Source organism: Gossypium raimondii, chromosome 9 (assembly GCF_025698545.1).
Source record: "Gossypium raimondii isolate GPD5lz chromosome 9, ASM2569854v1, whole genome shotgun sequence".
Classification (NCBI taxonomy): domain Eukaryota; kingdom Viridiplantae; phylum Streptophyta; class Magnoliopsida; order Malvales; family Malvaceae; genus Gossypium; species Gossypium raimondii.
The window spans coordinates 25,325,219-25,353,195 of record NC_068573.1 but is presented as its reverse complement, the minus strand read 5'-3'; the positions used below and the strand labels follow the sequence as shown (position 1 = coordinate 25,353,195).

Sequence of the window (27,977 nt, the reverse complement as noted above, 5' to 3'; positions counted from 1 at the left end):
AACTCTTTGCTATAGTTTTTAATTTTGACAAATTCTGCTAATATCTTATAGGTACCAAAGTTACAGTATTTACGACCATGCGGCCATTAAATACTTGCTTACGAAGAAAGATGCAAAACTAAGGATAATTCGTTGGATACTTTTACTCCAAGAATTTGACCTTGAGATCCAAGATAGAAAAGGTGTCGAAAATCAAATAGTTGATCATCTGTCGAGGTTGGAGAAAGATGAGGTAACTCAGTCATGTGTGCCTATCAACGAGAATTTCCTAGATGAACACTTATTTTAGGTAAATCGAATTCATGAAATACCCTGGTTTGTTGATTTTGCCAATTATCTTGCATGTGGAATAATTCCTCGAGAAATGACATACCAACAAAGGAAAAAATTCCTTCATGATAGTCAGTATTATCTTTGGGAGGATCCGTTTTTGTTTAAACAATGTGCAGACAATATAATCTGAAAGTGTGTAGCTAAAAGCGAGGTTGCTGAGATCTTGTATCATTTCCATTCGTCTCCAAGTGGGGGACTTTGGTGGTTCACATACTGCAACAAAGATTTTGTAAGCAGGTTTCTTTTGGCCTACACTATTTAAAGATACTTATGCTTATGTGAAGAACTGTGATAAATTCCAAAGGACTAGAAATATATCAAGGAGGAATGAGATGCCCTTAACAAACATTTTGGAGATTGAATTGTTCGACGTATGGGGCATTGACTTCTTAGACCCGTTTTCTTCTTCATATGGGAACAAATACATCTTAGTTGCAGTGGACTATGTATTCAAGAGTGTTCAAGCTGAAGCATACCCTACAAATGATGCTAAGGTAGTCATGTGATTTCTACATAAGCTTGTGTTTACACAATTTAGGACACCAAGAGCTATTTTTAGTGATGAAGGTTCTCACTTTGTGAACAAATGGCTTAAGTGGTTGCTTGAAAAATATGATGTGAAGCACAAGATTGCTACTGCCTATCACCCCCAGTCTAATAGGCAAGTTGAAAGAGTGAATCGCGAAATCAAAGGTATCCTTGAAAAGGTAGTACGCCCTAGCAGAAAAGATTGGTCTCGAAGGCTCAATGAGGCATTATGGGCCTATTGAACAACATTTAAGATTCCGTTAGGACTGACTCATTATCGGTTAGTCTTTGGAAAGGCATGTCATTTTCCATTAGAGTTGGAGAATAAAGCTCACTGGGCTTTGAAGCAGTTAAACTTTGATCTTGAGTAAGCCGGTGAGAGAAGGATTTTACAACTTGATGAGTTGGAAGAGCTGAGGTTGTTTTCCTATGAGAATGCCAAAATGTGTAAAGAAAGATCAAAGAGATGGCATGATAGCCACATACAACCTCTCGAGTTTAAAGAAGGTCAGAAGGTTTTGTTGTTTAATTCAAGGTTGAAGCTATTTCCTGGGAAGCTTAAATCCCGATGGAAAGGACCTTATACCATCTACCAAGTTTATCCTTATGGAGCTATTAAATTATACAACAATTACAGAGGTACGTTTAAAGTTAATGGTCAACGTCTCAAACACTACTGGGATGGTAAAGTTGAGAAAGTTAAATCTTCGCTCAAATTAACAAACCTTTAATTTTTCATGAACTCATTTTGTAAATAAATAAATAATTAGAACTTATTTTCTTAACTTATTACATTTAATTAATTCTGTCTAAGGAGATTGGAACTTAAGCGGGACCGCTGTGACCCCTCTAACCTTTCATGGGAATTAATTTAATATAATTTGTTAAGAAGAAATTTTTTAATTAAGCCTTAAAATTTTTTCTGTTTAAATTTTAAATTTTTATGTTAATAAAGGGGGTCAAATTTGGCCCAAGTACTAATCAGTTTTTTTTAGTAAGATACAGTCTGAGTTTGAGGCCTGAGACAGCAAAAAGGAGGGAAAATCCATGCCTTGTCGTCACACCCATTGCTTGCCGCCTAAGTAACCCTAATGTAGCTAATTTTTTGCTACATGTTGCCCTAATTTTTCCTTATATAAACCCCTCTCCATTCTACTCATTTTCATATCCCTCAAAGCAATTTGCTTACACCCTAAAAATCCCTAAATCTCCCTTTTGTACCGTCAACCTCAAATCCTGAAAGAAACCCTAGTTCTCTTCCCTTTTTGCCGAAATTCCCTATTACCGTCGCAAGATTTTTGTTGTAGCAAGTTCTACCCATTTTGTTGATTTCTCGTTTCTCTTTTGTGCAGAAACTTTGCCAAATTTTCGGGAAAAGATATCATGTCTCGTAAAAGAACCAGATCTTCAAAGACTACTCCTGAAAACCTGATTTTGATCGATCAATAAGTGAAAGAGAGATTTGATTCAATCTTCAAGCATCAACCTATGATGCCGGAAAAAAGGTTTTCACTTGAAGAGTAATGAATTGATGGTTGTTCCTATACCGATTAGAAAGAAAATCAATTATCTCAAGTGGGAACGATTTTGTGATGCTCATTCACTTCTCAATGATGAACTAGTTCGAGAATTCTATACTAGTTTGACTACGCAAGAAGCTACTGAAGTCATCGTTCGAAAGAAAAATAAACCTCTTACTTCTAAGTCCATCAATGATTTGTTTAATTTACCTGATGTTGAAGAAGATGAGTACTACCTTATGATGAACAGTATCAATTGGGATTTTCTTCAACAAGGGCTTGATGTTGTGACAAATCCGAGATCCCAATGGATTATAAGAAAGTATGGGAACCATTCTTGTCGAAAAGACTACTTAAAACCAGTAGCAATGGTATGGTTTTATTTTGTTTGCTACTGTTTTATGCCTATCTCACATAGTTCCACCATCCCGATGGAACGGATGCTTTTGTTATATGAAATTTTGATAGAAAATTCCATTACTGTTGGGAAAATTATCCTCAATGAGATTCAAAATTGTGCTAAAAAGAAGGCAGAAAGTGCTTATTTCCCATCATTAATCACTTCACTTTGCTTAAAAGCCCGTGTTAAAACACAAGCAAATCTGAAGGGGCGATATGTTCAAGGATGCATTACAAAGTATGATCTTGAAAGATTAGTAGAGAGGGTGCATGAACTGAATCAAGGCGAGCAAGAAGAGCCAACTGAGCTGGATACAGAGGAGTCAACATATGAAACTGAAACTGAAGCTAATTCAGTCACAGACACTGAAGAGGAAGGATCTGATAAGGAACCGAACATTCCTAAACCAAGGGTTGAGCTAGAAGAAGAACCAGTCAAGCTAAGTGTTGAACCTGAATATACAACTCCCATGCCGACTTTTACAAGTACTTCAAGGAAATCGGAGTTGTCAATTTTGATGGATATGTGCAAGTTCATGCACAATCAACAACAAACTTACTGGAAATATGCAAAAATTAAAGATGACTCAATTCGAAATACTTTTAAGAATATCTCTAATACTTTTGTTCCTGAGTTTCCAGATGCTACCTATGAGACATGGATGGAAGATACTGACGATGCAAGCAGAGATGGAGCTAAAAAAGACAAGTGGAATAAGTCGGAAAAATAAAAGGGGAACTCTTGTCCTGTTATTTATTTAATTATTTTTAGGTCTTTAGGAATTTATTTCTTTCGTAATTAGGATTTAATTTCTGCAGAATAAAACATAGCAAGCATGAACAAACTTGACACTTCTTTAGAAAGAATAAGACTATTCTTTACAACCCTACCTGGTGTTTAGTTTTCATTCAATACTTTGTTCTTTCAATGACGATATTGCTTCTTTTTAAAGGGGGTAAGGCAAATAAATTGCTCAAACTTTTAACTTTTTTTCAAGTATGCTTCAATTATTTGTTTCATAAGTATGTTTTAATAAATAAATGTTTAGAGATATTTTTGTTACTGAGATAGTTTGTATGCAAGTATGAATGATGATTTTATCTAAATGAAAGTATGTTATCATGAAGAATGGAATGCTTGTATGATTTTAGCCTTAGTAATGTTTGCCATGAAAACTTAGTTTCTTTTGAGATTAGACATGCATGAAGGTTTATATCTTTAGAATTGACTTAGTAACTTTCTTGAGGCGAAATCCTAGGGGACATAAAAATCTAAAATGATATAGGCACTATTTCTTTGGACCGTTTGAGCCTTTTCAAGCCAACCCTATGATATTAGACCCTTGAAACTGTAATTTTGAGCTTAAAGTCCTATTTTTGCAATGAACCTACATTATAAGCCAATTACCATCTTTTTAAAATTATCCTAATTTTGTGCACCTATCTTAACTAAAGTTGTCTTGGGAATCAACATTTGAGGAAATTTTCATAAAGATGTATGTGCTCATACTAAAAGAAAGCAAAAAAAGTTCGCTCAGTCTCCAAAAAGAAAAAAATGTATGAGCTTGAGTTCAAAATAAGTTTGGGGGTGTTCCAAAGGTTCACTTAAAGGAAAATGTTGTATTACGAGAAAACCAAAACAAAGTTAAAGGTTAAGATTTTTAAAACCGAAATGTCACATCTCTTAAAATCCCCACCTTTAAATTAGCCCCATTACAACCTTATAAAAGACATATTGATTTAATGATTATGTCACCTACATTAGTGGAGAGGAAGTCTTAAGTTCAACATATGAAGATCATAAATAAGCCTTGTGATTGTTTGCTTAATTGATAGGAAATTATGTTGAATGAAGAATGTTATCTATGGTTGTGACATACATGCAAACTATGATTCATGTTGGCATATTTTGAAGCTTAGTATAATCTTAAGGAATGTTTGAATATGAATTACTTGTTAATAAAGAAGATCGATAAGCATGAAGTTATTAATGCATGATTATGGGACAAAGATTAATGTTGCTTACACAATTAGCAATTTTGCCTTAGCAAGACCTTTTGCTGTGCATAAACATTACTCGGGACAAGCAATGATTTAAGTTTGGAGGTGTGTAAACGGAAAAATATATAGGATTTTTCCAATGTAATTTATCACCTTTTTACTTAAATCTGTTGTTAAAACTAAGTAATTGTTTAATAAATTAATGAAATATGTGAAAACATGAAATTAGGACATAGAAATTAGTAAAATGTGATTCTATGCTTTATTATATAGTTTTCATGCAATAAATGGCTTATTTTATATTAATTTGAATATATTATATTTTTTAAGACATAAAGTGGGTCATGCATGATTAAATTAAATAATAAAATATAAAATTATATTTAATAATTCATTTTAAAATATTTCATTAACAATTTGGATTTTAATTAATTAATTAAATTGGATAAATATTATTCTTTGGTTCTCTAACTTGTTGATTTATTTTGGACAAGTCTGATAGCTTTGTTGATTTACAAAACCATCCAAATTGGAGACCAAGTCAACCCAAAATTCGACTGCACATGGCTGTCTATTTAAACCATTATTTGGTTTAATTACACAAGGTCCTTGAAGAGTTGAAGAAGATTTGAAGAAATTAGAGATTTACTTGAAGATTTGCACTTGACCGAGTCTTAGTCCTGAGTTGTTGTGGCACTCAAATTGACCAAAAATCAAGGAAAAATCAACTCAACTTGCTTAATTTATGGTCGGCCACCCATGGAAGATTCTTCAAAAGATGAAAACTCCTATATTTAGTAAACTATCCCCCTCTCCTCACTTATAAATAAAACCCTCTCATTCCTTCATTCGTCATCCCTCACGCATCATTCTCTCTTCTCTCCAAATTCTCTTAGCCTTTTCTATTCCCACTTCTAGCATCATCTCTTCATAGAGATTTTAGCAATTTAAGCCTCTTAAAGAGCCCTTAATCGACCACCTCGGAGAGCCATCATCAAAGGAACGAATGAGCCTCATCAGTTAGAGTTTTGGGTGACAGCCACTCTAAATTGGGTTTAATCTTTCTTTTCTTTAATTTAATATAAAGATGTTTGCTATTTGTTCTTTATTCTTGTTTACAAAAATGATAACTTAATTTTATTTAAGCTAGGATGATTACTTTGATTAAATAATATTTATTTGATTCATGCTTATAATGTTTGTGCCTCAATCGATCATGTTTTCAATTAAAATCAAGTCTGTATTTCGTTCATACGTGATTGAAATGCACTTGAATTAGCTGAGCGATCCTGACCAGACGACAGCTAATGGACACATAATTGAAATGTCCATGCTCAATTTAGATCCTGACCCGATTAAATTGTAGGTTGCATAACAATTCTGACCAAGCTCTGTTATCTACATAGTTTTTAGATTTGTGTGATTAAATTGTTTCAAACCTAACACCTCCCTGTTACCTCACACGAATGCTAAGAAACCCTTAGTAAATAAGGATCAGTAAAATGCATATTTACTAAGTAAATGATTCCGAAAGGACCTAATGTGGTTTCCAAAATCATGAAAGATCGAGTTGCCATGGAATGTTTTTTCTGAATGTTATTAAGCATGTTGATAATAAATTAAGTTTAATTAAAGTAATTATCCTAGTTTATTTATGTTATAATTGTTGCAAATTGTGTTTAATTTTACTAAAATCTATTTCATTCATATAGTTTGCATACTTAGGATAATTTGCATTAGGGATCATTGCATTTAGTTTAATATATTTTAATCACCACTTCTCAACTATATTGTGTTTTTTATTTACCAAATTGTTAATATAATTTTACAAATTAAGTGACCTAGCACAAATACATTCCCTGTGAAGACGATAACTCGATACTTACTTATTACTTGATAACAACTGTGTACACTTGCACAAACCTACGGGTTACAATAACATGAAATATAAACATAAATCATACAAATGCCATCATTACAGATCATAAATTTAATTATATTATCTTTCTCGGGTCTTATAAAAGCTGACGTATGCTCTAGAATTACCCTGGAATCACATTAGGACCAAATTGCAATATTTTCAAATTTTTAAAATGACATAGTGACGTGAGGAATTCCTCGTGACATGACCGTCTGCTTTGCCTCATTGTAATGATGGGGTTTCTCATCACATCGTGGTCCAAAACTCAAATCTCGTCGTGACAACCATCACTTGACGTCGCGACGTGAACTCTGTTTTTGGCACAAAATAGGCCTTTTGGCACCTCTTTCAACTAACTATATCATTTTACACAATTGGTGCATCAATATAAAATTTCTCCTGTATGAAATCATCCCAATTACAAGCCAAATACATGTCATTCATCCAAATCCAAACATTCATTTCAACCTACCACAATTTTGGATTCAAAATTAAACAATTCAAGTAGGTCAAATTCAATCTATCTAACCATGCCATATAACTATTCAACATTATCATTAATCATGCCATTTTATCAGCAATGTTAGCATTCAAATGTCACATTTAGAGCTTTATCATATTACCAAAACATACACTATTCTATATATGGACATTAGCTTTCCAAAATCAAACATTAACCAAGTTCAAAACAACTATCTAGCCAACGTAAACTCATATAAGTATAACACCTATGTACATGCCACATAATCAAGCTTAAACGAGCAAAAGTCTATTGAGTCGATAGTAGGATAATGTGAGCTTTGAGGTGATCCGATCGACGAGTTCTGCAAACTAACAATGTACATAAATAGGAAAAACAACTAGTTAAGCATTTCGAGCTTAATAAGTTCATAGGTATTAAAACGAATAACTTACCTTGATTTATAATTAAACATAACAATCTAATTAACTTGATACATGTAACAACTCGTTTTCCGTGAAATCGGAACAATGGTCTTGGGACCATAAATTCAAAGAGTAAATTTTTATTTTATTATTATTTTAATGCCTATGGGATGTTATTAAAGTTGTATTAAAATTTTTTAAGAAATTTTGACATTTGCATGATTAATTACGTGAAAAGGACTAAATCGTAAAAAGTGTAAAAGTAGGGTTCTATTTGTTAAATGTATAAAATAGCTATGAAATTTTAATCTAAAGGACTTGGATGATAAATAGACCAATTGAGTTGATATTGGATACTTATGGACATGGTTTTTTGGAATTATTAAAGTTTTAAAGGTTAATTTGGTAATTAAGTAATTAAAGTTAAAACAAAAGAAAAGAAAAGGATATCATCTTTATTTTCTTTGCCCTAACCGATTCTAGAGGAGATGAACAATTTTTTCGTTAAGGTTTAGGTTTAAAATTTTTAATTAATTAAATTTATTTAATTTAAAATCTATTTTCATCCCATTTAGAAATCTAAATTGGCACTTAAAATCTAGTTGGACTGCCACATAGGATTACTGTTAGAGAGATAATGGAACTTATCACTTCGTAACAAAATAATAACATAAGTGACTAAAACGTAACATTTCAAACATAAGTGACTAAAATGTAACCTGAGGTAAACAAAAGTGACTATTTTTGTAGATTACCCTAAAAAGAAAGTAGTATTTCTACCAAAGTTAACTTTTTTTATGGAAAATTTTACTATTTAATATATAGATAAATTTTCAATTAATTTTAGGTAATTTTCACCCAAATTGTGTCTTTAGTAAGCATGTTTAAGAGACTAAGAAAAGGATGCTACCTACTGAGTTGCGATTCTCAATCCTATCCCAAAATTTTAAGCTTATTCAATACCCAAAACAACACAATAAAGCAATTGAAATAAAAGCAATCAGACAAAATCCCAAAATTCTTTTGAGTGTTTGTTAGGCTAAAACCGCTATAGGAAAAAACCAAACACAAAGCTAGAACAATCCCACTTCTTTTTTTTGTTTCTTTTCATTTCTGTTTCCTTTTTAACTTTGCCAAATCTGGCAACCTTAGAAGGATTGAGGGCTCGTTCATCCCATAAACAAGAGATCCTCGATATTGACAACGAAGACGAAGAGTGTAGGCCTTGGCGTCGAAGGTTGTCAATGGCTTTCACCTGGGGTTCCTCTCTCAGGATTACTCTTCTTCTCCTTCTTATTGCTGCTATTGTTTTCGCTTGTTTCACCCTCCCTGTTGAAAAGGTTTGGTTTTTCTACCTATTTACACGTTTCCTTGATCTGGGTGAAGTTTATTTTTCTCTCTTTTTTTCTTAATTTTGCTTTTTCATTTTGTTCTCCGATCTGGGTATTTGTTGTTTTCTCTTTTTGATTGATAATTTGTTAATTTTGTAGGGTTTTTTTTGTACTAATTTTGTTCTTTCTTTTTGAGCTTTTTCTAATCCGGGGTTTTCCTGTTTTGACCTTTTTGGTTAATCATTTATGGATTTTTGGATGTTTATATCGATTGAAGATTTGAATGTAGGGTTTTCTACTCAAATGAGTTACCTATGTGGCAAATTTTGGGGTTGAGGTTATAAGTGCAAATTTGTGATTTTGGTCTTAGGTTTCACGATTGATATGCAGCCAAGCCTGTACTTTTGAACCCAATGTATTTGTCTAATTGTGTTCCTTTTCTGAAACTAGTACAAATTGCAAAGCTGGGACAATGTATGAAAGAGTTATGAGGGGGACTGCAAAATTAGCTAGGGCATTAATCCTTAGAGCTGAATTCTTAAGGATTCTGATTCTCTCCCGCTTTCCCAATGTTAGCTGTTAGTGTTTAAATTAAGCTCAGTTGTTGTGTTGATGAAAATAAGTTTTTCTTGCAGATTCTGAAGGATTTTTTGTTATGGGTTGACAAGGATCTTGGACCTTGGGGTCCACTTGTGCTGTAAGTCACTTGAAATCCTGTATTTTTTTTGGCTTCCGTTAGCATCTATCAAGTCATCTACTTGAATGTAATTCGTTTGATTCGGTAATATATGAATATGATAAATCTAATATAAATTGATGTTGCCGTTGAAACATTGTTCAACTGAGTTGAAAGTTTGTCGGTTTGCTTGGTTCTTACTGTCTTTAGCTTTCTGTCCATGTAAACAGAAAGTGGATCATTTCCTTTATGTGAAACATGGAGAGAATGTAAGGTTATGTGTTCTTCAGCATTGCATGAATAAAATGCCCCTCAATGAGTAATGAAATTAGCATCTCATAGTTATGTGGAATACCTCTTAAATTTGAAACTTTGGCATTGGCAATTGGCCAGTTTGCTGGTGAATTGATTAGCTGTAGAATGTAGATAACTTAGTTCTGAAGTATTGGAATTTTTCTTTTTACTTTTCCAACTCATATTTCTTTGTTGGTTTGCAGGGCTGTTGCTTATATTCCTTTGACAGTCTTGGCCGTTCCAGCTTCAGTGCTTACCGTAAGCGTTAAACTCCTATACTGATGCTTCAGTGTAGCCAAATTTATTACTATTTTGTATGATCATGCAATTTCTTGCATTCCAAACTCTGGAGCATTGATCGTGATTCTTTCTTAGTGGCTCTCTTCCATGGAGTAGGCATGGTGTCCATGTCAGTGGAGCGTACCTTTATCTACTAATTTAGAAGTATAATCCAGTCAGTGCTGATGCTGATTATTTACCATACATGGCTCTTTTAGGAAGCTTTTGGTCAACTCCTATATGGAAAATTTAATTACCTGTTAATATACTTAGAATTAGGTTCTGTAGATGAGTTGGTAGCCCTGTGTAAGGTGTCTGGATCAGGATTGAAGTTTCCTTTGCTACAACTAGTGTTGATAACAGTTTGCATTAATATCTAGAGTAATGGTATGGTAAATTGTGGCTCTTGACACTTTTTGGTTAAATTCTATGCTGCCTGCCAAAACAAACCATTTTTAACCCAAAATTTTGTTTGTCATTTACTGGAGGAGAGTTGATGTATGATGACTTGCATTCTTACAGTTAATTTTAATATTAAACTATCCCTATGATCTTTTAACTTCTTTTTTCCTTAATTTTCTACAGCCTATTTTATCAAATTTCTTGTTGTTGTGTCATATTGTACTTGCCCTGCACAGTTGTAGATTGAAACTTCCAAAAATTAGACAGGAAGTGAACAAACTTTAAACTCACCTAGTACTGTGTTTCAGCTTGGTGGTGGTTATCTTTTTGGATTGCCTGTGGGCTTTGTTGCAGATTCTATTGGTGCAACCCTTGGTGCGGGAGCGGCATTCCTTCTTGGCAGAACAGTATGTTAACTGTTTTGTTTTGAAAACTTTTAATGTTATGCCTTATTACTTTACCTTCCATTGACTGATTTCTTGGCAGGTTATTGATGTGTTTGATATCAGTTTTCACTAAACTTTATCGCTTGCTTTATATTTACTTCCGTTTCTTACTTATTTCTTGAGTATCTCGTTCAATTTTCATCTTATTATGTTTTCCTTATACAGATTGGGAGATCATTTGTTGTTTCTAAGTTGAAGGATTATCCTCAGTTCCGGTCAGTAGCACTTGCAATACGGAGATCTGGCTTTAAGGTTTATAATCTTTTTCTTAATTTCTAAAGGATGGCATCTTGGTTTGTAGGATATGTCTATCCCTAAGCCTTAAATTAAATTTATGCTATTTGATAGGTTTTGGCTTAAATCATGCTTAATGCGTTATGAGTTATCAAATTTGATGGCATCTTGACTTCATGAAAATGCTATTTGCCAAATAATGGGAAAAAGAAAGAGCAAAATTTTCTTTTCTTCTGAAGTTTGAGTAGTTCGAAGGACATTGAATTAATAAAAGAAAAGTGGCTTTCGGGCTTTCAGTAAGTAATGTTTTGGATTATCTAGATAAAAATGTCACTTGTTATTTCTCCTTGAGGGTATTCATCTCATTCTACAAATACAATCAAGCATTTTTGTTCATTGAATCCATTTTGTATGATCTCAAATTGTGAATATGGGTTATATTATGTTTGGTAATCCTAATCTGTTAACTGAAATTCCTTGCAATATCCGGGAAAAGAGGAAAAACAATTCTGGCTGATATTTAAAGTTTGCCTGATGGTTCTGTTGCAACACTGTATGTTAATTTATGCTCTATATTAATTAATATCTTATTGAGAAAATGGATAATACCATTAGAACTTCCTGAGGTAAGCAGTGTGCTTATGTGAAATGACTTCTTCTGAACCACACACTTCAGATTCTTAAATTTTGTTCTGTTGTTGCACAGATCGTTTTGCTGCTTCGACTTGTACCCTTACTCCCATTCAACATGTTGAATTATCTGTTGTCCGTGACTCCTGTTCCTATTCTAGAATACATGCTGGCCTCCTGGTTAGGAATGATGGTATTTGCATCTCTCTTTAACTATCACCTTTCACTTATTGTTTCCAAGAATTTCTGCTTGCTATTTATACGTGTTTCAGTTTTTGGTGGTTTTGTTATGCTTTGGGTTTAACACTGAGAACGGTGTTTGTTACAGCCAATAACACTTGCTTTAGTTTATGTCGGAACAACACTCAAGGATCTTTCTGACGTGACACATGGATGGAGTGAGTTTTCAACTACTCGTTGGGTAAGTCTTGTTATTCTTTATATGTTTGATTGTTTATCTCTTTTCATTTTAAGTGATTGGTCTCAGTGTGTGGTTGCTGAGCTTCAATTGTGGCCCCTTTAGGCCAGGAAATGGACATAATTACTTTCCGATAAGATTCTTTGCTTTGACTGGCACGAAAGGAAGCCCGGGTTGTATTTTCATTTTTATATAAGGCAATTCTGGTTAGGACAATGAAGATGCTTTACTTCATCACAATTCTGTCTTGTGTTCTTACAACCCATGTTTGCTTTTTATGAGTGCAGGCATTTCTCATATTGGGCCTTTCTGTGTCTGGTAAGCTGCAAATGACCGAATTCTAGGATAAATGATAGTCAAGAAAATACTTAGAATTTACGCAACTGCAATGATGTCCTTGTTTGACATCGGTTAATTTTTTTTATGCAGTGGTTTTAATGATTTGTGTGACTAGAGTTGCCAAATCGGCTCTAGATAAAGCCTTGGCCGAAAATGAGGATATTGATAGCATCGTAGGCTCACCACCGTTGCCTATCGTGGGTGAAGCACCCACAGATTTCCACCAGCCTCTTATAATTAAGATAGATGCTGCTGCTGCCAATGAAGGTCATGAAAAATGAAGTAAAATTACCTGTAAATTCTTCTCTCCTCTTCTTTTATATGCTGTGATTCAATTTCTTTGCTTGTTGGTTTAGTTCTCCATAGAAATAGCTGATTATACAATGGAGTTGTTGTTGCGAATAAGCAATTTAAGTTTAGTTCAGTGAATGAGAAAGAATGAAACAATTGAGATATTGTTGAGAGTATGCTGATTTAGAGCTGTCTCTTTCCTGTATTTCTTGCACACTGCATGCATTATTTACTTCTGTTATTCGAACTCGGATATGAGTGTATATCTGACATGGATAGGTTCAAATTTTTAAAGTTTCCTTGGAGGGTAATATCCTTAAAGCCGTGTTTGCATACATGTCAAATACGAAACATTAGAGAACTAGGCATGGATCTTATGATTTTCTTGTTCTCTATGGAGACATCATCTAAAGATTTACGAATACGAGTTCAGATATTTTAATTACCATCTACAATGTATTCAGAGTGGATGAGGGTATTCAATTTGGTTAAACACAAACATATATATATTATTATCTGGGTGGTTTTATTTGATTTGGGTTTTATTATCCAAAAAGGTAAAGTGAATTGAATCATTGATTTGGATTTAGATTTAGATTTTCAAACCCATTTTCTGCTCTAATGTTCAAATTTCTTTGGCTTTCCTAAATTTAGATGTTTAGTGGATTTGGATATGAATTCATATACTAAAACTTGGATTTCAATTTAATGCAAATAATGAACTGCTTGGGATTTTAGAATTTGAATTTTAAAACATTTAGAAATGTTAACATACATTATAATTTATCAAATCTATAAATTTGTTGGATACTTATTCAATAACAAATTTGAATTTCTTAAATTACATGTTTTCTTATTAATTTTAATACGAGTGGGCTAGGCTCAACTCATTAAAAACTCTTTTGGTGGGAGAAAAGCATAAATCCTTGTTTTGGTATGCATAAATATTTATATTTAAATTTAACTATAAGAGAGTGCATATCTATATCTGTATAACCCATTTAAATCGTTAAGTTGGTGTGATCGATTAAATGGATTTGAGAAATATCAAAAATTTATTTAAATTGCTGATTAAATGTGTTATGGGTTTAAGTATTTTTATTTTTATGTAAAATTTGAAAAAGACGATTATGATTTTGATGCCTTTACTTTATGATTTGAATAAAAGCTTGATGTATTTATAGATATATTGGGGTAAGGTGAATGCATAGCATGAATATTATATATGATTTACTTTGTCTCCCCATATTTTGATTTAAATTGGGATAAGGGTTGATGCAAAAATTATTTATTATTTGAATAATGTGAAGCGAACCTAAGCTATTCTCTTCTCAATCTTTTCCTGTTCTAGAATCTATTTTATTTTTACTTTTATCTTTGAATTCTCCATAACCTTTTCCTTTCCATGTTTCTACTTATTTCCTTTTAATTTTAATTGGGGATTCACTCTTTTTTTTTTAATTTAAGCATTTTCTTAACCTGAATTAAACAAAAATAAAAGAAACTAATTTTAAACATTTTATATAACATCTTAATTAAATTTTATAATTTTTATTTCACTTAGGAATTTCACTAAAACTTGAGATAAACTAATATAGAGAATTAATTTCAAATACTTTTTTTATATTTTGCTAAAGTTATTCATCTTAGTATAGAGGGTTAGATGTATATTTGTATAAAATAAGGCGACTAAAAACATCAAAAATAAAACTCATGTCATCAATGTGAAAGAAATTTAGATGACCCAAGTTTGCCACATCAACAAAGTCAATGCGTAAATTAACGACTTAAGCAAACGACTATTAAAATAGGAATGAAATTTTGAAAATTATTATTATATATTTTAGATTTGAATTCTAGCTTTTTGCTCTCTGATGGACTTTTGTGAAGAAGACAGTTGTGAGACTCGCCTGTCGGAGGAGTGGGTCACAAAAAAAGTGCGCTTTAAAGGAAAGGAGGGGGATGAAGGTAGCAATATGGAGGTTGATTCATTACTAGAGAAGACACTTTCTTGGAAAGACCGACTTCTGGGGAGAAGTATTGCTGGATCTCAAGACTCATCAAGTGTTCCTGACAGAGGACTTTGACTTTTTGGAAGGAGATATTACGAGATCTATGGTTAATGGGGTTCCGTCGATTGAATTCTCAAATAGTGTACAACAATTGCTAGTTAAAGAGATGGTGACTACGATGGGAGTTAAGCTTTTGGGAAGAAATATTGGATATAACACCCTTCAAAATAAGATTTTCAATCTATGGAAGCCGGCCAAGCCATTTCAATTAATGGATGTTGAACATGGTTATTATTTGGTAAAATTTCAAAGTAATGAAGATTTCGAAAAAGTATTAACACAAGGACCGTGGGAAGTGTTTGGGCAATACCTAACCGTTCAACCATGGATACCAGATTTTAATCCTCTTCAACTGTACTCAAGTGTTGTAATGACATGGATCAGATTATCGGGTTTGCTTGATTTTTTATACAAAAGGAAAATCTTTAAGAAGATCAGCGGTTTGGTTAGTAGAGTAGCAAAACTTGACTATAATACCGACAGTAGATCGAGGAGGAGATTTGCACAAATGACATTTTTCGTGAACCTTGATAAGCTGTTGATTCTTTAAGTTTTGGTGAATGGTAAGGCTCAACGCGTTGAATACAAAGCTTTACCGTTGATCTGCTTTGGATGTGACCGGTATAGCCATACGAAAATATATGCCTGCATATCTCTAGTAACTCTGAACTCACTGGAAAGAAGGTTGAGACAGCGAAACCCATGCCATGTGAAAGTGTGTCGGACAAGGGGTCAGAAGCATTCGGGCCGTGGACGGTGGTAGAGAGAAAATCATGACGAAATTTTAGAAAAAATCGAACTCAAAATGCTAAAAGCCAGTAAGATGTTTCGGGATCAATATTTGATATATTGAATCTTTTGGAGGAAGGGAGCGATGCTAATAATGAAGGTTTAGCAGATTTACAAGGCATCAAATTTTTGAATGGAGACTTTGGGTGGGTGTGGATGGGCGATTGGGTGCAGTGCGGTGTGTTTAGCTTACTTTTTGTCTCACGCTACAGTATCACTACAGTATCTAATCTCACTACCACCGCTGTTTTTACACTAACCGCAGGTAAACGCACCGCCCATCCAAACTCACCCTTTATCAAAAGTAAGGTTAGGGTTGAGGGATTTGAAGCCGTTAAAAATGGGTCGGGCAAGAAAGAAGCAAAATAGATTTCTTTTAAAGGCCTAGAAGGTGAGCTTGGGCCAAATAGAAATGGAAAGGTTATTGGGTCAGCAAGGCACGGGGCTAGATTAGAAAAGGAAAATGGTATGTCACGTGATTCTAGATGGGTTGAGGAATTTGGGCTTGCTGTGGAAACTTTGAATTAGTTTGAGCCAAGTTAACAAATCCCAATGTTGGGCGTAAAAAAAATCCCTTTTTTGGCATAATTTTAATAATTCAAAAAATAATTGTGTTATAGTGGATGGTGAATATGGAAACTCTCTCCGTAATGATCCTTTAATACAGAAGGTTGGTTTTGATAAAGGTTCGAAACTATAATTTAGTCCCTATTTGGCTACAACATCGCATTTTAATCCTACTTTTGAAGGGTCGGTTGAAATCTTGGTGTCACTTAGTGCTAATGTTTTGGATCCTAGAAAGCATTCTGCTGTTACCTTCAAAGAAGTTCTGACTGGGTAATTAATAAGCAATCAGATGGAGTTAGACTTGGTGATTCTAGTAAAGGCATTCTAGTTCATAAAGGGCAGAGTCTTGGGACAAGAGGGGGATATGTTCGAAGAGGAAGAAACCTTGATAAAACCATTAGGGATTGGGGCGTTCGGTTCAAACTAGAGGAAAGCAATCAGATTCCTTTATCTGATAGGATGAACTCTATAATTAAGTTGATTAGTGCACAACTTGAGGCAAAATCTGGAAAAGCTGTTATGATTATTGCTGGGAATCTTCATAAGGAGTCGACTAGCCAGGAACGGTAGAGGTCAGCATCTCTCCATCTTCTTATTTTTTAATTTTACGAGCTTATCAGTTTTTTCTTGAAATTGTCAAGGTTACACGAGTAGCAAGTTCCCTTGAATTTTTTGCGAGTATAATAGAGAGTTTAAGCTTGATATAATGGGATTTTTAGAGACTAGAGTTAGTGGAAGTAAAGCAGATTGTATCATTGCCAAGTTGGGTTTTCAGTTCTCACTTCAGATGGAAGCTATTGGTTTTTCTAGTGGTATTTGGGTTGGTTGGAAAGATTCAATACAAGTTGAGATTATCCAGAATCATCCATAATTTTTATTGGTTTGGGTCATCTCCAATGTTACGAAATCTCCTGTCTTTATCTCCTTTGTTTATGAGAGTCTAGATAGACGGAAGAGAAGGCTTCTTTAGGAGGGTTTAAAAGCAACCATGTCTGATGTTTCTGTGCCTTGGATGGCTATTAGTGATTTTAATGTCATTCTCTCTTCCAGTGAAAATAAGGGTGGGAGGAATCATGGGAGAAAGCGTCCTTCTTTTGGGGATTTTAGGGATCCAGCTGACCTTTATGATTTGGGTTATAGAGGCCCCTCCTTCACTTGGAATAGAGGTAGGGCTCATGAGCATCTTGACAGAGTAATAGGTAATAATGCTTGGATTGAAGCCTTTTCGCATTGTTTGGTGTCCCACCTTCTGAGAATTAAGTCTGAACAGAGGCCTCTCCTCATGTCTCTTAGATCGAAACTAACCTACCTAGAGGGAGACTTTTCAGGTTTCTTGCTAGATGGACTAAGCATCCAGATTTTTCAGAGTTTGGTAATAATAATTAAAGTTATAATGGGGATATGACTCCCTCTATTACTTAGTTTAATTCCAGTATTAAAAATTGGAGTAAGTTTGTCTACGGTCACATTGGATATTGTAAAAGGCAATTGTTACAGAAACTTTCTAACATTCAGAAGGCAATGAAGAGGTCAGATTCTGATTAGTTAATTTAGCAAGAGATGGAGGTGTGGGAAGACTTGGAGAGCATCCTTTATCATGAAGAACTTTTTTGAAGTCAAAAAGCAAAATGTGATTGGTTAGTCTTGGGTGATCAGAATACCAAACTTTTCCATAGGCATACAATCTAAAGGAGAAAGGATAATAGGATTACTACTTTAAAGAATGATAATCGGGAGTGGATTTTTGAAGAGGAGGTTCTATAGGTTGAAGCACTTAAGTTTTTTCAGAGGCTATATAGGGAGGCTCCTAAACCTATGAAGGGACATCCATCTAATTAGGGGTGAGCAAAACTCGATTCGACTCGAAAAATTAAAAAAATTCAAATTTCGAGTTAAACGAATAGAGTTAATCGAGTTATTCAAATCAACTCGAATTTTTTTCAAATTTCGAGTTTGAATCAAGTTGAGTTTTCGAATTCGAATAACTTGAATAATTCGAATATCAAACTATAATATTTTACATTTTTACCCCAAACTCCCAAACCTTTTTACTTTTTCCTCAAAACTTTTACTCCTTCCCACTTTCCCCTCAAAACTTTTACTCCCCTCCCAACCCCCCAATCTTCCCAAAATTCATTCCACACCAAAATTTTACTCTCCCATTTACTTTTTCTCAAAATTTTACTCCCAAAAACCCTTAAAACCTTTTATTTTCCCCTAAAATTTTTACTCCCTCCCACTTTTCCCCTAAAACTTTTATTCCCTTCCCATCCTATCTCCCATCTACCCCAAACCCTCCTCCCTCCAATTTTTTTTAATATTTTCCCTCCAAAATTTTACTCCTCCTATTTACTTTCCCTCAAACTTTTATTCCCCAAAACTTTTTATTTTCCCCTAAACTTTTACTTCTCACCCTTTACTCTCAAATAAAAATCAAAATTATCCAAAAAATCACTAAACATAAATAGTAATAATTTTATTTATATCTACTATTTATATTATTAAATTAAATTTCACATTTTATATTATTTATATTATTGAATTGTTTATTCATATTGAATATTTATATTAAAATTGAATTATTAATTATGCCATAAAATATTCGTGTTAAAATTTTATATTGGTATCAATTTCACATTTTATTTTTAAATAAATTTTATTAAAAACATATTTTTACATTTAATATATTTTTAATTCCAAAATACATAGCGACAAGAATCTGAAGATAATTGAAACAACTAAGCAATCAAAGAAGCTAACCAATATATAAAAAATTAATAAATAAATTATGAGGTGATGAAAGTTAATAAAAAATTTGATTAAGGTGGACAAATTTTATTACGATGGGTGACAGTGGTTACAAGGACCCAAAATTATTTTTTAAAATTTAATTCGAACAAATATATTCGATTCGAATTCCATCTCACTCGACTCGATTCGAGAAAACTTCAAATAAAGTTAGGATGATAAAATGATATTCAAAAACTCGATTAACTCGAAAATTTTCGATTTGATTTGATCGAATGCTCACCCCTACATCTAATGCGTTTTCTAAGCTTGGGAATTGTCCTCTTTGATATGGCTTCGCTTAAAGCTCCGGGAAGTGATGGGTTTCACGCTTTATTCTTTAAGAATCAATGGAAACATATTAGGAACACGGTTTGTATTTGGGTAAAGTTGGTTTTTACCAAGAAAGCTATTGATTCGGATTTGAATAACACTTTAAATGTTTTTATTCCCAAGGTTTATAATCCTTAAAGCTTTTTTCAGTTTCAACTAATCAACCTTTGTTCAGTCCTTTACAAACTAAGAATGAAAATTATCACAAATCATTTTAAAGTAGCTTTTCCTATGATAATTGCACAAGAGTAGGTTAGATTCATTGATGGAAGGAACATCATGGATAATATTCTTGTAGCTCAGGAAGCTATTCATTCCATGAAAAACAAACAAAAGAACAGAAATTGGATGGCTATTAAGGTTGATATGGAGAAAGCTTATAACCGGGAGAGATAGGAGTTTATCTATGCTTCTCTCTAGGCTGCAGGTATCCTTGATTTTTTTGAAAATAATGTTATCATGTCTGTCATTATGAATTCTACTTTATAGATCATGTGGAAATGTATCCCAACTGAAAAGTTCTGATTTGTTAAAGGCATTCAGCAGGGGTGCTCACTTTCTCCACACCTCTTCATTTTGACCATGGAATGGTTAGGACATGTTAAGTCTGCCATTACCATGGGTCAATGGAAGCCTATCAGGTTTTTATGTCTAGAGCCTGCCCTTTATCACCTCTTTTTTGTAGATGACCTTATTATATTCGGACAAGCGAAGATGCAACAAGCTAGAATCATAAAAGGTATATTGGAAAGTTTCTGTGGTTATTTTGGTCACAAAGTTAATACTCGGAAGACGAACATTTTCTTTTTCAGAGTCGTTAGTGAGGAGTTAGGGGAGTATATCAGCAGTATTTTTGGTTATCTCAAGGTCCAGAACCTCGGTACGTATTTGGGAATACCCTTTTTTTATGATAAAGTTACTAAGCGTACCTTGAGGTTTGTTGTTGATAGGGTTTGGAGTAAGCTGTATAGTTGGGATGTTAAACAATTATCTTTGGCAGAAAGGTTCACTCTGGCACAATCTGTCTTATTATCGATCCCAAGTTACTTCATGCAGTACATAATAGTCCCTAAAAGTATTTGTGCTGAAATAGAAATTATAGTTAGATAGTTTACATGGAGATCCTCGACTCGGAAAAGGAAGATGGCAATGGTTAGATGAGAGGATATTTGTCAACCCCGATCCCCTTCACATGTTAATCTTGAGAGGGACTATTTTCTTATGGATATGGTTACAGAAGATTGTAGTTGGAATTTAGATCTTTCTTGTCTCTAGTTATCGAAAGATATTGTTAAAAGGACTGTGGGGATCCCCCATCCGCACCCTTCTGTAGGTCAAAATAGAGTTATATGGGCTAGATCTACAACTGGGACATTCTCTTTTAAAAATGCTTACTGGAAACTTCGCAAGATGGCGTGGAATTTGAATGATGAATTATGGCAGATTCTGTGGAAACTTCAGAGTCTACAATGAATTAGATTCTTCATTTGAATAGAGTTTAAAGAAAGATTTCTTACTAATGTCGAGCACGTGAGGGGGGATAGTGAACATCAGTTCATATGGATTTTGTGGTCATGAATCTAAGGATGTTTTTCATGTTATCAGAGATTGTAGAGCAACTAAAGATATTTGGTTACAGTTGATTCCTGAAGATAAGTGCAGATGGTTTTTCTCTGGAGATTTGAGAGTATGGCTTGTGGCTAATTTACAGAATCAATTGTGGATTTGGTTTGGGGAGGTGGATTAGTCTTGCATTTTTGGATTAATCGCTTGGCATATTTGGAAAAATTAGAATTTACATGTGTTTCAAGGAGTCTTGTGGAGTGTTGACGAAGTGATTATAGCCTTATATAGTTGGCTAAGTAGTATGTCTTTATGGGTAAGGTGGACTTGACCAATAAGAATACAACGAATTCCCACCCGATATTAGCAGGTAATTGGATTCAGTTAAACACGGATGGTGCGGTACAAGCAGACTCGGGTTGTGTTGTTGCAAGGGGGTTATGTGTAACATGAAAGGGAATTGGATCTTAGGATTCAATAAGTTTCTGGGAGTATGTTTAGTATTGGTGTTTGATCTATAGGGTATTTTTGAGGGCTTGTCTCTTCTGTTGAAGTAGGGATTTGATAGAGTGTTTATTAGTACATATTGTATGAAAGCATTTCAGATTATTTAAGTTAACAATCAAGAAACTCTAATTTAGCTTTAGGTAGGCATATACACCAATTGTTGGAAAGGACAGTACAATGGCGCATCCAACATGTGCCCAAAGAAGATAATAAAGTTGCAGATTTTCTTGCAAAATTGAATCGTAGTAATGGAGACATTTTACTTTTGTTTGAACAACCTCTAAAGGTGCGTTTGGTTCGCTGTATTGGATTAGAGGTGTATTGGATTAGAGGTGTAATAGCTAATCCACTGTTTGGTTGAATGTAATGGAATAGAGGCGTAATAGTAATCTTGTGTTTGGTTGAATGGAATAGAGGTGTAATAGCATAATGGAAAAAAACTAAAATGACTAGAATACCCTTAGCATAAAATTGTGTTGGTAAATGATTATTGTTATTGTTATTTAAATTTTAATAAGATCATTATTATCAGTAATAAATATTTTAATCATATTTAAACATAATTATAATTAAATATATTTTAATTAAAATATATAATTTAATAAAATTCTTATAATTAGCGAGAAAATTATTTTGGTAAATGATTATTGTTAATGTTATTTAAATTTTAATAAGATTATTATTATCAATAATAAATATTTTAATCATATTTAAACATAATTTTTATTAAATATATTTTAATTAAAATATATAATTTAATAAAATTCTTATAATTAGCGAAATTTGTTATTGTTATTTAAATTTTAATAAGATTATTAATATCAATAATAAATAATTTAATCATATTTAAACATAATTATTATTAAATACATTATAATTTTGGTATATAATTTAATAAAATTCTTAATAATTCATATTCTTATATGAATTTACTCAAATCATAATATATGATACTAAATGAAAATTTGAAATAATTAATATTAAATATATTTTAATTAAAATATATGATTTAATACAATTTAAAATAATTATTATTAAATATAATTTCATAAAATGTCCTTATGAATTTACTAAAATCATAATATAACTTGAGAATTATTTTCTGCATAAACATAATTAACTTATACTAAGAAAAAGTTAGATGAAAATGAAATTGTACATCATAATCCATATGTTATATAGTTTTAGAACATCAAAAAGTTTGAACATTGATATTTAATGGTGAGAAAGAAATCTTTTGACCCATTCCAATCGGGCAATAGAAGGTAAACTAAAGAAAACGATCATTTGAGTTGAATGATCGGGAATTTTACTCAAAGCATCATACCACTGATCGTCGGTTAAACCTTCAATTGACCATAAGGCTGAATATAAATTTGAAGCTTTCTCTTCCATCTTTTCCTCTGACTTCTGCTGAACTACCACCTCGGAGGCCATAGTCCTACTGATTTGATCGCCAACGGTCTGGATTTTTTCCCCAACAAAGTGGCAGCCTCCTCAAATGAAGAATACACATTATCACGAGCATCATATTTCTTCTTTCTCTTGTTTGAAGATGAGGAACCCCCTTGGTCTCTATCTCCACGCGGATCTGTACCAGAAACATCCATGTCGTCTAAAGAGACGTCAGCTTCGCAGTCATAGAATGTGTTTCTCTCTTCATTCATATCTGTAGTACGTTCATCCTCAGCATGTATTTCTTCAAGAACATCAGCAGCTGTTTGAGCGTCTTTCCCAGTCGCCCGATCTCTTGCGTATATCGCAATAAGCTGGTTGTAGTAAGGGAAAGAACGATGTCTGAACTGAGAGGCTTCTTTGTGACTCTAAAAAAAATGAGGAAATCATATTAGTTATAAGTTTTGTAAAAAAACAAATAAATACTTGAAATACATTTTACCTTTACATAGGATTCCCAAATCGCATCTTCAAGAACAACGAGTGCTTATGCTCGTCCCAACCAAAACCATCATTGTTTTGGCCATTAAGCATGTCGTGAGCATGACCATTCCTTTTAGGCACCTAATCCGAGATTCAATATTTGGTTTCGCCTTCAACATTGCTCTTGGTAAAGCCTTTTCTAGCATTTTCTCTAGCTCGTTCAAATAACCGGCTTTGAACCCGGTATCAGCATTAAATGTTCCTACATTGTGCAAATCCACCATGCAAGAAACCAAGGTTGCGTCCTCCTCTGGAACCCATTTTCTTTTGCTTCCTCGAGAAGCTTGAGAAGAAGCACCCGTTGGTGGAACACCTGACATATCGTTCTTAAAAAAAAAAACAAATTAACATTATTTACTATTTTGAATATCATTTAATTGTTGGGTGAACAGTTTATAATATTATATCGGTAGTTCAATACTAAATTTAAATCGGTAACACATGCTTAATGAAAAGATAATTACATTATAATTCAACAAAGTTTCATAAAGTTTCATAAAGACCACCAAAGTTTCACAAAGTAGATACATAAAAACATCAACAAATCAATTCAAACTTAAAATAATAACAACCTTTGCCGCATGAAGAAACAAAGTTTGATAGATTAGGTCACAAGCCCCATTTTGGTTTAATTATTCTTTCGTCTCTATATTTTTTACACATTTAAAATTTAATTTATTTATTTATAATTTTAAAAATTTAATCCTTTTACTTTGTTAAATTGGATTAAGTGACAATTATAACTTAAAATTGCTCTCATGACAAATATTATACAAGTCATAAACTAGATAAGCAAATAAGATTGTTAAATATGAATAAAAATAATAATCGGATGGAGTATTTATTTTGTAAACTCGTTAAATTATTTGACTAAAAATAGTAATCGATAAATAATTTAAATACTTGAAATTATTTTGAATGCTAATTGAACTTGAAAGTAATTACTTGCTTATTTTAATGGCTGACTTTTTCCTTTGTATTATCATGGCCTATGTTCAAAACACATGCTCTTCAAATCCTATACTCGTCCCAATCAAGAAGAAATCAAAATTTTCCAGCAGACAAGGTCCAAAAGAACTAAAATAAGAAATTCTATTGACTACCAAATCAAGAACAAGGTCCAGCAGACTAAAATAACATTTCATCTTCCACAACAGTTTCATCTTCTACTCACTAACAAACTAAAAAAACACTTTCCAGCAGAATATCAAACCAATGTCCAGAACAAACCAACAAAATCTTTATCGCCTATAACCTCTTCAAACATGAATTTGTAATGTACAAGTACTTTAACTTACCTACAAGATTGAAATCATAGTAAATTTGATATCTATGTAACTGACCATGTGTATCAAAGCTAACCCACCTCAGAGGTTAAAACTGTTCTATCTCGATATTATCTATCTTGTGATATTACTAGCAGAAAATACATAATTATGTTTAATAAATGATCCAAACACAATGTACTTTCATAAGTTCAAAAACCAACAATAGAACTTAATGACTGTAACAAGTTGATAAAAGGTAGTTGTAGGGAATTTTGCAATAATATTATTGCTTTTAAAAAGTTCGATGAAACATAAGTTTGACTATAGAATTGAACTTTGGACCTACAATTAAACATAAACATATAGATAGCTTGGTTAGAAGGAAAAAATCATATTACAACGATTGGAAAATCCAACTCATCATTGCTTTTCATTTATCAAAGTCCGAAAATATCAAATTTTATTCTTAATTTACAACAAATTAGTTATATACATATAACTCAAATTCATATCTTGCCCAAATTCATAGATTAGAACACAAAAGAAAATAGAAATTCTTACTCATATCAAACATCCTATTCAATCAATAACAAGAACCTCAAGTTCCAAAATGTTTAATATCTTAAAAAATCATATTTCATTCATCCTAATTAACTATTTAGAAAAATGGAATACATGAAAGACATTGAAGTACCAGTATCAATCTTCACACATATATCCAAAGCCGGACTACACAAATTGCATCTAATGACTTCTAGTTTCTATGATCTTTTCGGCATGAAATTCAATATTCTTAACATTATAATTTGTTTTGAACATTCGTTATCATCTAACATTTTCATCTTACCTATTTACGCTACTTTCGGAGGACCAAACTACAATGAAACAAACAAATGGAAGAACTCGAATGCAGAAATCTTACCTATTTTTGCTACTTTCAGAGGACCAAAAGAACTCAATGATCTTACCTATTTTGCTACTCAGTTCAGGCACTTAAACAAACAAACATTGGAAGAAATCTCATTCGGTTTTGGAGATCAAAAAAGGACTCAAAAATTACAACAGAACAAACAGAAATCGAAGATTAGCAGAGAAAAGAGAACAACTTCGAACGGCATGCATTTCTTAAGCCTAACCAACAACAGAAAACAACCTTCAATCGCACATGCAATACAAACAGAATAAAATTGGCTAAAACTAACCTATTATCAAATCAGGGCACAATGAAGAAGAACCTGAAAAAAGCAAAAGGGGAAACCGATTAGATAAAAACAATAGATCATATTTACCTCGAAAGTATTGGTTTTCATCTACAATAGAAAAGGATATTAATCTATCGGGAAACATAGACTAACCGATTACGCAAATCGGCAGAAACTGTGAGCAAATCGGCAGAAAAGGCAAGAAAAATACTGGGAAAAAGCAATGAAACAAGGAAGCAATTCGGATGAATGTGGGAAACGGAAGAGAAACAGAGGGGATCGATTAGGGGTAAAAGAGGGAGGTTTAGGGTAGCGTCGTCTAATCTGGGCAGAAGGGGGGGAATAGAAATCGGTGCTTTTCACCGATTAGGGAAGTAAGGGGATACACGCGTATTAGCAATACGCTCAACCAAACGGCGTCTTAGATAGGTATTACGTGGGGCCCACCGATTATGGGTGTATTGGCCAATACACCAAACCAAACAAGCTCTAAGTGTTTTAGGTTATGCCTTTGTAGACTCTTTGTTTTGTTTTATATGCACCAATTTTTTTTTTGAAAATTATTCAAATTTATAATCCCAAGTGTCATTGTCGTTTTTGTACTATATTTTAGATTGCATTTTGTTATATTTATTGAAAAAATGAACAAATTAATTTCTGTACATTAAATGAAAGAGTAAAATGATTCATTTGTTAAAATTGTGCTATTAAATGTTAATTTTGGTGTTTTATTTAGGGATAAATATCAAAATTATACATGAACTTTGATAACTTTGACTTTGTGCGATTTTATAAATGAAATTTTGAACGATTCAATTTTCAAAATCACTAACAATATTATCAAATTAACATAATTTTATGTTGATATATTACATACATAGACTATTATACTAATCCAATATGAAGATAAGTGTATGTATTCATTTCTTTAAATTTGTACAATTGAATTAAAATCAAAGTTTCATGTATACATATGAACCACAAATTAAGTCCATGCATATAATTGCACAAAATCAAAGTTTATGTTTCAAACGCACATTGAAACGAAGTTCATGTATACACTTGATATTTATCCCTTATATTTATAAGTATAATAATACATTTAGCTTTTGATATTTACACCTTTATTTACTTTGACTCCACTTTTTTTATTTGGAGTAATATAAATCTTATTATTTCATTCTTGATGTGACATTATTTTACTTTATATATCACAACAATTTATTTAAATTTTCTAAATATTCAAAATTTGACAAAATCATAAAACAAATATTGTAATTCCAAAAATTACATAAAAAGCTCTTCAAAATTAAAAATAAAATACATAAAAAAACAATTCTAAAAAGGATAAAGCTTCACAATTTTTTTAATAAAAAGGTCTAAAAGTTTTAATACGATGCTTAGAACTACCCATAGCTCATCCTCAACTTTTAAATAGGAGGATAATACACTTTAGTGCACTCGAACTCATATCCTCCTACACTGGCAACAATATTAATGTCAATCGAGTTAAGACTCAATTGGCATGGAAAGGGTTTTAAAAAAAAATTGTTGATTGAGTCTTTAGCTCGATTGGTATGGGCATTATTATCAATGCAGGAAGACGTGAGTTTGAGTGCGCTGAAGCGCATTATCCTCCTATTTATTAGTCGTGAAGGGGTTTTTGGTAGTTCTAGACATTGTCAGATATGACCAGAACTTATAGTGATATTATTCAAAAAAAAAATTAACAGTGAAAATCAAGTAAAACATTTTTTAATGAAAACTTTAGGTTTATTTAAATTTAATCTAATATCAATTATTATGATTTTAAAATTAAACTTACATATTATTATGTTTTAAATTTATAACTATATTATTAAGAAATTTATGAAAAAAATTAAGAAATAATTATATATAATTTAATTAATACTAGACCTATCCATGGTCGAGTAGCTCCCCTGATTTGATTTGGGTTAAGTTTGGACAAGTATTTTGCACCTTGGGCTAGTTCGGTCGGCTCGAATTCAATTTAAATAATAAAT

At 32.6% G+C, this 27,977-nt stretch overlaps 1 protein-coding gene across 1 annotated transcript; it reads left to right on the top strand.

The window, feature by feature from the left end:
- Positions 1-8,510: 8,510 nt before the first annotated feature.
- Positions 8,511-13,103, top strand: LOC105798598 (uncharacterized). Its single transcript, XM_012628722.2, has 9 exons — positions 8,511-8,927; positions 9,554-9,615; positions 10,092-10,146; positions 10,878-10,976; positions 11,181-11,267; positions 11,956-12,072; positions 12,208-12,300; positions 12,585-12,615; positions 12,727-13,103. The coding sequence occupies exons 1-9, from the start codon at positions 8,832-8,834 to the stop codon at positions 12,915-12,917; spliced, it is 831 nt and encodes a 276-aa protein (XP_012484176.1). The 5' UTR covers positions 8,511-8,831; the 3' UTR covers positions 12,918-13,103.
- The last annotated feature ends 14,874 nt before the right edge of the window (positions 13,104-27,977 follow it).

Bases quoted from the DNA above. Each gene is read 5' to 3' on its own strand.
- LOC105798598 (XM_012628722.2), top strand. From the start codon at position 8,832: ATGGCTTTCACCTGGGGTTCCTCTCTCAGGATTACTCTTCTTCTCCTT. The intron at 10,977-11,180 runs GTATGTTAACTG...TTCCTTATACAG, and splicing joins CATTCCTTCTTGGCAGAACA to ATTGGGAGATCATTTGTTGT. The intron at 12,616-12,726 runs GTAAGCTGCAAA...TTTTTTATGCAG, and splicing joins ATTGGGCCTTTCTGTGTCTG to TGGTTTTAATGATTTGTGTG.